Raw genomic sequence first — 12,391 nt, forward strand, 5'->3', positions numbered from 1 at the left:
CATGCAAGACAAGGTTTTTACTAGTGAGATATCAATTTTCTGAATCTTTTAACCTAATTAAAACACTCATTTAAACAAATAGAAACAAGATTGTGCCCTCAGAACACGGATGCCTCACTAGCACTATCATTTTCTATGTTCAGTGGACCGTGAAATTGGGGTAAAAAATCTTATTTGGCATTAACATTTAAAAGATATCATATGGAACATGTGTACTTAGTTTCAAGTTGTTCGGACTTTTACTTCCTCAAAAGCTACCCTGACCAAAACTTTAACCTGAAGCGGGACAGACGGACGAACGAAATAACAAACGGACGGACGAACGAACAGACGAACGGACGAACAGAACCTATATGCCCCTCTACTATCATAGGTGGGGCATAATTATTGGAAAGCATATATTACTAAAAATGTAAAACAAATGTTTATCTACTGTATCATTGTACTGGAAACTAATATGATTATAACTTAACAAAAATACTTACGATTAACATCGCAAAAATCTCCTGCATATCCTGGTCGACAGGCACATTTATTTGGTCCGAAACATTCTCCGCCGTGTTGACAAGGAGGAAAACATTCAACTGTTGTAAAAAGTAATAATTCATCATGTCTTTTTTAAACATAAGTTTGTATTCTACATATACATTTGTCGACATCAGACCCCATGGGGAATATGATAATCGCCATGAATAAATGTAGGCTTATTCATATGTGTTTGTCCTGAACTATTTATGATTTTTGCAAGTTCCCTAGTTGTTTCTGTTTAAAGCTAACAATATAAAACTGAGAATGGAAACAGGAATGTGTCAAAAAGACAACAACTCTACCATAAAGCAGACAACAGCCGAAGGCCACCAATGTGTCTTCAATGCAGCGAAAAACTCCCGCACCCGGAGGCGACCTTCAGCTGGTTCCTAAACAAATATGTAAACTAATTCAGTGATAATGGACGTCATACTAAACTTCGAATTATACGCAAAAAAACTGAATTTAAAAATCATACAAGACTAACAGAGGCCAGAGACTCCTGACTTGGCACAGGCGCAAAAATGCGGCGGGGTTAAAAATGTTTTTTTGAGATCTCAACTCCCCCCTATACCTCTAGCCAATGTAGAAAAAGCAAATGCACAACAGTACGCATAGTAAAACTCAGTTTGAGAGAAGTCCGAGTCCGATGTCAGAACAGGAAACAATAGAAACTAAACAAAATGACAATAATACATAAAGAACAACGTATAATAATATAAGTATACATTTGTATAATTTTTTATAGAATCTATTTTATTATCTATGTACAATAATTTATCGCTGGTTTCGAAACTGTTGTATCTACATTAACTGTTGAATAGACCAAATGCAGATAGAAAAAGCAGTGCTACTTGTCGCACTATGACGACAGAGGATATAGTATTTACTTTACACTACACTACATCAAGTTCTCTCAATGGTAAAATTTAAATCATCTTATCGGCAATTTTACAGACGCAATTTATGCCTGTATGACCGTTAGTGAATGCCATGATCACAGAAGTCAATGGATATGTTCATATTAACAAAATCACATTTTCTTGCATGTGACATTAACGAATGCGACTTATAAAACGTCATTGTAATTGTAATAAGTAATACAAAGGGTGAAACTATGGGAGCATTCATACGACAACAAGGCAGCAGGGAATCGTGTACCTGCTTAATATATAAAAAAGAAGATGTGGTATGATTGCCAATGAGACAACTATCCACAAAGACCAAAATGACACAGACATTAACAACTATAGGTCACCGCAAAGCCCATACCGCGTAGTCAGATATAAAATGCCCCGATAAGACAATGTAAAACAATTCAAACGAGAAAACTAACGGCCTTGTTTAAGTAAAAAAAAAAATCATTTTAAGTATTTTTGGACGTTTAATTGTGTAGTTCTGTTAGCATTCAGTCGTCTTGGTTATGACGAAGCGTTATTAACATAGTTCCATGGTAAAAATATTGAAACAACAATAGTTTTATTGAAGCAACGAAAAATGATATTTTCGTAGTTGCAAACAAAGAACCTATATCTGTTCTGGTTAAGTTATTTTGGTACGAAGTGAATCAATGAATAACCCAACATGGTCATATCATCTTGTTAAGTGACTTAATGGCGCAGAGAAGCAAATATGTTCAGATTAATTGTTTGTTTCCCTTAAATTAAAAAAAAACTATGAGAAGATTAAGTACGTTCTTCATAGTAATCTGATTCTTTAACGGAAAGCACAATGATAAGGATTTAGAATTACGCATTCAGTGATTGAATGATGTTTGTCCTGTCCCCGTAGTCCATCTTGATTGACTTTTCCCCTTTTGGTACTATTTGCAAGTTTAAGCTTAATATGTGTTAATCCTTGGGAAATTGTAGATTTTCTACACTGAAGAAATCATTAAAATACTAAGTAGTTATTAATATTGAATTTATGTAATTTTAAATGTTTTAAGAATTCAATTTGGTGTATTGTAAAAGTATAATACTAATAAATAAAGGCAACAGCAGTATACCGCTGTTCAAAACTCATAAATCCATGGACAAAAAACAAAATCGGGGTAACAAACTAAAACCGAGTGAAACGCATTAAATATAAGAGAACAACGACACAACACCGAAACGCAACACACACAGAAACAGACCAAGCATCAGACAAAATCCCACGAGAACAACAAATATAACATCTAAACCCATTGCAAATACATGAATTTGGGATAAACAAGTACCGTGCAACGTCTTATCTTAATATCTCAAAAATAAGAGAAAACAAACGACACAACATTAAAATGCAACACACACAGAAAAGAACAATAATATAACAATGGCCATATTTCCGACTTGGTACAGGACATTTCTAAAGGGGAATACAAATGGTGGGTTGAACCTGGTTTTGTGGCATGCCAAACCTCGCACTTTAATGGCAAAGTTAAATATAACATTGAAATGACAACATAATATTACAGGACTACAATATATAAATAGGAGAACATATTAGACAAAGAAACACATGATTAATAGATAACAAAAAGAATCAGGTTTCAAATTCAGTACGTCAAAAACGCGCCTCGTCAACACAAGACTCACCAGTGACGCCCAGATATAAAAGATAGAAAGTGAAAAAAAGTATAAAGTTCTACAGCACTGAAGATCAAAAGTTGAAAAAGGTTGTGCCAAATACGGCGTAGTTTTTATGCTTCGGATAAGAACATCCTTATTATTTAGAACAATTAATGCTATTGTAAACAGTAAATGTTATCAAATGAATATGAAAGAGATATACATAATGAAACTGAAGTATTAACTAATTACTGAAAACTAAACCCGAATACATAATGCTAAGCCCAACACATAATAGACACACCCGACTCAGTTCAGGCCTAAACGCAGTAAATCATAAATTTTAAAATGACGTCACATACGATGGCGAAAAGGCACAAACATTACGCCACATTTGAATTTATGGTTAGAAACAGCATGACGTCACATATAAAAAACTATAATTCAAAAGTAAGATAGAATTAGGATTGATTTGAGATTATAAGAAAAACACTCTTAACCGAACTTCTTTTTTTTCAGTTAAGCTTGTTGCTTTACTTTATTAAAAAATAAATAAGCCATTATAATTGGAACAAAGTCTTAGCTTACAATTAGGACAGACTCCTCCTACAGTTCTGTTTGAACAGCCACAATGACCAGGACCAAGGCAGGTCTCACCACAATATTTACAAACGGCTGAAATATAACATTAAAAAAAATGTCAATATAAAACGATTGTTAAGAATAAAAACATTTTTTTTTCATATAGTTGGATTAGGAGAGATAGTTAGATTTTAACGGAACCTTGATTTTTTTTGTAACCCACTTCTGATTTACACCGTCTCTATAGTGGGTAGATGCTCATTGACTTTGGCTTTGATATCTAAAAACATGGATGTTCATAAGTTTGAAAGATGTATCTTTAATCACTTGATAGATAGAACAATCCTTTGTCCTTGAGAACCCAGTACCAGTACAGTGATCGCCCCTTGGTTTTAGTTTGTCACCCGGAATTGATTATAACTTTCGGACAGAGGTATACTACTGTTGTCTTTATATGTTCCTTTGTTAAAACATTTCGTAAAGAGTGTGTATAACAAATTCCAGGTCACCAATAACACAGGAAAATATTGTACGTTAGACGCTTCCATCGACTCCATAATTTGTCCATGGACTGTTGTATATATATCCAAGGAAAAATTATGTATTTCAAAAGAACGATAAATGTACTTTTTCATTAAAATTTAACAAATGTTTTTGTATCCTTAATGTTGAAATATCACCTTGTCCTCCGAATCATGAAAAATGCTATTTAAAGGAAAAGAATCAGAAAACCCTTGATTTTGCCTTTCATTGATTGTAAAGTTATATATCAACACCTTTATGCTAGATCTAAATTATGCAAATTTGGATAATTAAGCTGTGTTGTTTTGTCAACTGTTTCATACATAAAAAAAAAACATGTTGAAAGCTACAGAAAGTCCATACTCAAATGCAAAATCAAATTATAAAACACATCAAACGAATGGACAACAACTGTCATATGCCTGCCTTGATACAGGCATTTTTAAATGAAGAAAAAAGTGGATTGGATCTGGTTTTATAGCGCTTTCCCTCTCACTTGTATAACAGTCGCATCAAATCGAATTATATTTAAAACGATGCGTGAACAAAACAGACATACTAGGCAAAATATTTTTGTTAAATGAGTATTATGATTAAACATCTAAAAAATAAGGGTCACTTTTCCATATTGATAGACCTTAGTAGGTTTTTCTATACGAATTTGATTTTGTACAATAAAGCATATTCACCTGTGGAAAAGTAATATACACCGTGCAAAACGTCGCGTGCTTTTACGTGTAAAATAACGATACAATGTGTGACGTCTAGTTGGTTTTTGTAAATTACTGTTATATTTTATAAACCTCTCTCTCGCAACATGGAAGAAAACAATTACTGTCTTTTGTTTCGGTAAATATGTGGTTGAATTGAAATTTGAAAAACATATTCACATTCACTTCGGCCGTTGAACTCAGTGATATCAGTTTTGCAAATGACAATAAAACCACACATGTACCTCATCAAAAGACAGTAATTTTATAATATTGACCTTCATTAAACTACGTTATAACAAATAAAATAAACTCCTGTCCCAAATCAGGAGCCTGTAATTAGGTGGTTTTCGTTTAATGCTGTGTTACATATTTCTATTTCGTTCATTTTTGTACATTAATTAGGCCGTTATATTTCTCGTTTGAATTTTTTTGCATTGGTGATTTCGGGATCTTTTACAGATGACTATGTGATATGGGCTTTGCTTATTGTTGAAGACCGTATGGTGACCAATAACTTTTATTTCTGGGACATTTGGTGTCTTTTGGAGAGTTTGCTCATTGGTAATCATACCACATATTTATTTTGTAAGTTTGTGATATTCAGTGCAAATTCCTACAACCGAGTTAAATGTACATTTTATTTGACAATAACGTAAAAACATTGTTGTGTTCGGATCATGAGCGCTAATTAGTGAATTTGTTTAAATGTTCGCATTTTTACTAACATACTTATATGTCAAATATATGATATGCAATGAAAATCTTATGCGGTCATCGTATTGAGATTTTTTTCCAGTAGAAATTTATTAAAAAAACAGTACAAAAAACATTCAAATATATTGAAAAAAAATTACATGTATGATTTTTATTTTACAAAAATTATATTCCTGCACATTTTTGTTCCAAAATATAATCGCATATACCAGGATTATAATTTAAGACGCCAGACGAGCGTTTCATTAAAAAGAATCATCTAGTGACGCGCACATACAAAACCAAAAAAAAGCCAAAATTAATATTTAACCAATATAATTCCGCTATAAACAACTATTTCACCTTTTCATTTGGTTAGAACAACCCTGTATTACACCGTAATATACATAATTCGGACCGTATGAGTATTTGGACCATATGCGTATACTCAAATGGTCCGACCATATGGGTATATATTCGTTTGGTTATTAACGGGCCGGACCATCTGTGTATTTGGACCAGATAGGTATGCTTTTTTCAAATATGCATTACAACCGTTATTATAAAACAATAGAGTTTATACTTCAAATGCTACATAAACATTATATATTGATACCATAGTTAGTTTTCATCGCTTATTGTATTCTTGTATTAATGCGTAGGATGACATTTATTTCCACTCGGTGGAGACGGTAATTATGTTGATATCATTAAATGACTTAATATCTTATCTAAAAGACGTGACAACAAGAAGATCATACCTTAGGAAGAGATAAGTCTTAACTGTAAATTTGTTAATTACCCCGACCATACGCGTATGGTCGGATCAAATGAGTATTCTTTTTACCCATACGGTCATGACCATTCGCGTATGGTCCAAATACTCATATGATCCGGAACATAAATACTAATTATAGATTCATTCAATTAAAAAAAAATACCTGTTTGAATTGATTACACTAGTCATTATTTTGAATTGCTATTTGAGCCAAGGTGCCTGGTTGAAGGCCATACTTTGACCAATAATTTTTAACTTGTCATATCTTATGACTTGGATAGAGAGTTTTCATATGGGCTTTCTTTTTATTTATAATGTGTATAAACTTACGAACATCGCATGTATATCCCTTCCATCCAGGGCAGCAGTATACCTCTGTATAATCTTTTGAAGCTGTACATCTGCAGACATTCAAATATTGCAATATGTTAGTTGTAAGTTTACATGCGATAGTTTTATTCTTGTATCCGATTAGAACTTGCTTTGTGTATATATGGACGTTCAATGCAGCAACAAAGCACATCAAAGTGAGGGATTGTTTCATTTAAAGTCTTAAATTGGATATCTGATATTTTCATACGTCCCATTAAACTTAAAACTTTTTATCATACAGATCTATTCAATTTGTAGTCATGCAAGCAGTAGCAACTATGATGGTCCGGTGATTTCCTGAGGAACTATATAAAGAGATGACTACATTTAACTATGGTGTACTATCTGTAAATATAATTTCGCTTATCTCATTGCTACAGGCCGTCTTGTAGTGAGATAAACAAAGTTTTACTCCATGTTAAAGATCTTAATGTTAAAATGTTGAACATGTTGAAAAATATATAAACACACTATTATTTTACTTTTTATTTTGATGTGCATGTACTGATTCTGAATCATAGATGGATACCCGTATTGTTTTTGTTACATGTGGCAGCTGCTGGTGTTCTTGTCTTATAATACATTATATAACTATCGGATTGGGTAATAACCGAGAGACTGTGGTGTAATTCAAACTGCATCGACATCCTTTGTCGTTATTAATGCTCGACAAAGTCTGAAAGAATGTTATGCATTCTCCAGAATTGAAGAACTTAATGATATTGCACATATGCTGTAAATGATGAAAGTATAGATGTTTCTATTTTTTCTCGACCACTTACGCCCTTTTCACATTTGTGATACTTAGAAGTCATTCCCTCTTTATTATTTCTAATTTCTTTGTTATGCAACATAATCAATTTTGAGATACACAATTATCTTTTGATAATTATAAGTTTCTAGTCGTACCAATTATTTAGTTTTTACGCTGATGTGATAATCTTTTGTCAAGAATATTGCAGTGATACTCGACATCTGTTTACGTGCCACGGTCAGTATATTGTGTTGGTATACCCCAATGTATTTAAACGTCTTTGTTAAATTCCGTCGAACTAATATAGATTTGGCCATCGAGTATATGTCGTAGGAGTTTTGTGGATCTTAACTATTGTATTTGTAAGTTTGCGATCCAGTTCGTATGGCATTCACAGCTGATATCATTTAATTGATTTTTAATACATTAAAAGATCTATTCATTATGTTAAATACCAGTAAAAGAACGCAAAAAATCTGTTCACACCAGAAATTTAAATTTTGGAGTTGCCCGCTGGCATCTACATTAAAAAAATATTTCGAAACAGATATCGTAATCGTTATAGTAAAAATGTCTTGATTTACATTCATTTTTGTACAATATCAAAATACATACCCGGAACCACCAGAACAGGTGTCGAACTGGTATTTCATTTGTCTTTTGCAAAAGTTTCTATAAAGTACAAACGTATAATAAAAGCATGACAGCACTATCTTTCCTTAATTATTAAAAACCTTTAGAATCAATGTACTAAACTGTAACGAACATATTAACCTTAACCATGGCATCACTTTTTGCATATAATTGACATTCATCCAACATATATTGTGCACAATTTTGGTCATTGTTTTTCAGAAATCAATATAAATTGTAAAAAATGTGATGTAGTAGACCGTGAAAGAATATATTTTATTGATTATGTAAACGTATGAAAACGTCCTTTCTTTTATAATTGCCATAAATTGTCATTCAGGACAATACTTAACGAACTAATGACTCAGTGATGAACCAGTGCATAAAAGCACAACATTAGTACCACACAAACATTTGTTTAGTATGACATCATTGTTTCCTAGGATTTTTCTTTGTAACATGTTATTTTCCGACCCATTATTAGAATTTTAAAAGGTATGATCATTGTCAATATCAATAGAATTCGACGAATTTAAAACCAAAATTAGCCAACATGTCCCTAATGACTAACGACGAATACACAGCATACGTACGTATTGATGTATTACTCTATTTAGCAAAATATAACATATTCAACCGTCACAAAATTTCGGTTTTTATTTTTTGTATTGGCTATACCACTATAAAATGTAATATAGTGTATCACCAGATGATATTTCCCATTTGAGCGATGTTTATTTTGTCAATCATCTTCACCATTGAATACGTAATGAATCAATGTCCTTGATTTGTTTGTTGGTGTTGAAAAAAATCTTAACATGTTTGCGTACGATTCATAACTCTTCAATACAAATGAAAAATATATCGAAAGAAAAAGTTAAAACTTTTAAACTGTACGAAATCGTTTCTGAGGCTTAAGGTGGTATTAGAGTCTAAATAAAAAATCATAAAATTTGTTTATACTTTGCCAAAAAATAGTATATATTCAACAAGAATTTGTCCCTAGTACACGGATGCCCCATCCCCACTATCATTTTTGTCATTTTACCGTGACAATGGAGTGAAAATTCTAATATGAGTTAAATTTAAAATTAGAAAGATCATATCATAGAGAACATGTGTACTATGTTTCAAGTTGATTTAACTTGAACTTCCTCAAAAACTACCTCGACCAAAAACTTTAACCTGAAGCAGGACAGACGGACAAACGGACGCATATGCCAGAAAATATAATGCCCATCTACTATCGTAGATACGGCATAGAAATATTTCCTGTGTACATTATTCATTTTGTCGTAATTGTTTTCAATGGTATGGTTGCCGTTTTGAAGTTGTTTATTACTTCAAACCTTATTTGATTGATAATTTTTTTAATAACTTTGTGCCATATATGATACTTTTTCGTTTAGTGAATATTGATATAAGAAGACAATGACAATTGCTTAAATAGAAAAAAAAAGACAAACAATACTACAAAATACGCAACATAGAAGCATATAAACTAATATATATAAGCAATGTAACACTCCCCCTCATAACAAAAGAAACAACAGAAAACTGGGTTGATATTACTAGATTGTTTCGGTTGAAACATAATAATGTCATAAGAATATCCGATAAATTGCGCCAATATATACTTTTTATGTTAGTCTTAGTAAATCACTTTTTTAATTGTGTTATATGTTCCTCATCAAACCATACAGAAAATGACCAAACATGGGGGCATAATTTAAAACAGTACAAGGAAGGACAAGCAATCGAACGTTTGATGATACAAGAGATTAAACATTGAATATAAATCATTGTCAATAATAATGCTTTCGTAGTAAATACTAAATAATAAAATGAAAATATTATTTTTTTCATTAATATTAGTTCAGCATGTCCAAGCCACATCCAAATATTTTTGAAATTTCCTTCATCGCTTATTTACTATTCTTGGAAATTAAAGGATGACAAAACGAAGCATGACAAGTAGACCTTGATTGCAGGCAACAAATTACAATTTGGCAACCGGTTACAGATAAATTGAAAAATCAAATGAAGAATATTCTTTTTTTTCTTCAACGTAAAACTATTTAACCTTTTTTTCCATTTTGAGCAAACAGTCAACTACCATGAAAATACAAAATAATTATTGAAAAATTACAAAGCAAAAACATATTGTACTCACCCGCATACCAAAAGATGAAAAGAAGAAAGAAATATTATTCCCTGAAGCCAACTCTGCGATATCTTCGCCATACTTTTGTTAACTGAAATAGTATTGATTCAGACCGGAGGTCTAATAAGTGTTTACACTAAGCACTTTAAAAGGGCTTAAAGTTTGGGGAAACCATTATCTTACAATCTAATCTTTTATATTTCCAGTCATTGTTGTCTGGTGACAGATATGTGCTGTGATATTTGCTATTGGTGAACCGACGTCAAATAAGACTGAGGTTAAAGTTCGTATTCAGACGAAATAGAATCTCTCAGGAATGAAACAAAAACAAAAACTAACAGTTGAAAAACTAAAACCAATTCCCCCTCATCCCTCAAAAAACTTCCACCACTGCCACCAAATCAAAATTCCTTTACCATGTATACATAGTAAACTCATCGAACCTTTAAACAAACTTATAAGTAAGGGTTATCGTACCAATATTGTAATTAGATCTCTGAATATAGTTCACATTGGCACTAATATTGATTTTGTCATTAGCAAATTAAAACATAACTAAATTTCATTATCTTTTGAGGCGAGATGTATAGGGGACACAGCCACGTTAACTTTTATTTCTATAGAAGTCGCTCTTCACTATACTACTACCTGTCGATACATTTATTTTTGGCATTGCACAAGTCATGTCTTCTCTGACTATTAATGACGTTAAAATACTAAATCCCTGTGATGTGTTTTAGTCGATTTTAGTCTCTGATGCATGATTTTTTACTATTAATTGGTTTTGGCTTTTAACTAGCTGTCAGTAACTGCGAGTACTCTCAAATCGTATTTTCTTGTTAATTCGACCTGTTGATACTGTTTATAATGCTTTTTTGTCATTTTTTATTTATATGGATCTTGGCTGTATACCAGCTTTGATTATTTGTAATATCTTCAATTTTTCACTTATTCTTACAACATTTGTATAAACTTCAAGATTATAAAAAGCCGGTTTTTTTTCTAAAGTGAACATTGATTGGTTAAATATTTCTCAGTGTGTTTGAATTTGTTTGATAGCCTTTTGGTCATGACTGTTTGTCTCTAATATTTAATTAACTGTGCATTTGTATTCAGATATCGCAGATCAAATTTATTCGTTCTTTGTGTAATCATACGTTTTTTGATTGAGTTAAGTCTGCTAATTGATATTTTATCGTATGTTTTTATATGTTGTGATGTTATGCTATTGTTTCAGAAAAAGGGAGAAGGTTTGGGCCCATTAAAACGTTTAATCCCGCTGCAAATGTTTGCACCTGTCCTAAGTCAGGAATCTGATGTACAGTAGTTGTCGTTTGTTTATGTAATATTTACGTGTTTCTCGTTTCTCGTTTTGTTTATATAGATTAGACCGTTGGTTTTCCCGTTTGAATGGTTTTACACTAGTAATTTTGGGGCCCTTTATAGCTTGTTGTTCGGTGTGAGCCAAGGCTCCGTGTTGAAGGCCGTACTTTAACCTATAATGGTTTAATTTTTAAATTGTTATTTGGATGGAGAGTTGTCTCATTGGCACTCACACCACATCTTCCTATATCTATATAGTACTTTGTTGATTAATGAAGACATAATGATATTAAATGACTGGGTCTTATAATTTTCAGAGGACTGAAGTTCAATGACGATTTTAAGTAAGTGTTTATACTTATGTACTCTTTTATCGCATTGGTCGCAGCAATGTATCTTGTGTTTGAAGATGAGGTTTTAAACAAACACCAATCAATCTTTATCTGCAGCCGATGTCTTATAAAAAGTTTAAACAGTATCATGACGTTCATTGACTTGTTTGCTACATTCTTTTTTAAAACTTTATTTCAGAATCAATTACACTTTTATCGCCAATCGAAAACAATAGTTTTACGCGCACAAAGTCTGTCAGAGGCCTTTTAGTGGAGATTTTAAGAATCAATTGTCACACATTGTGAAACAAAAAGTATGAAGCTTTTTTTAACAAAACTTTAAAGCAATTTGTTTTTAATTTGTAATCAATGTTTATATATTTTATTAATAAAAACAAATACATATTTACATTTCAATCATCGGAAAAACTTTAAGTTGATGGGG

At 32.0% G+C, this 12,391-nt stretch overlaps 1 protein-coding gene and 1 long non-coding RNA gene across 2 annotated transcripts in view; both read right to left on the reverse strand.

The window, feature by feature from the left end:
* The window catches only part of LOC134705784 (neurogenic locus notch homolog protein 1-like), a 47,639-nt gene extending 41,198 nt beyond the window's left edge, over positions 1–6,441 (reverse strand). The window contains exons 1-3 of the mRNA XM_063564500.1: positions 6,438–6,441; positions 3,669–3,755; positions 486–584 (exon numbers count right to left, since the gene is read on the reverse strand). Coding sequence (XP_063420570.1) covers positions 486–584; positions 3,669–3,755; positions 6,438–6,441 — 190 coding nt within the window. The remainder of the gene's footprint in view (positions 1–485; positions 585–3,668; positions 3,756–6,437) is intronic.
* Positions 6,442–6,698: 257 nt separating this feature from the next.
* LOC134707308 (uncharacterized) lies at positions 6,699–10,468 on the reverse strand. The gene is made up of 3 exons (XR_010105696.1): positions 10,301–10,468; positions 8,110–8,166; positions 6,699–6,769 (listed from the first exon to the last, which is right to left on the reverse strand). It is a non-coding gene; the product is annotated as an uncharacterized LOC134707308 (long non-coding RNA).
* Between the last annotated feature and the right edge of the window lie 1,923 nt (positions 10,469–12,391).

The sequence above is a fragment of the Mytilus trossulus genome, chromosome 2 (assembly GCF_036588685.1).
Source record: "Mytilus trossulus isolate FHL-02 chromosome 2, PNRI_Mtr1.1.1.hap1, whole genome shotgun sequence".
NCBI lineage: Eukaryota > Metazoa > Mollusca > Bivalvia > Mytilida > Mytilidae > Mytilus > Mytilus trossulus.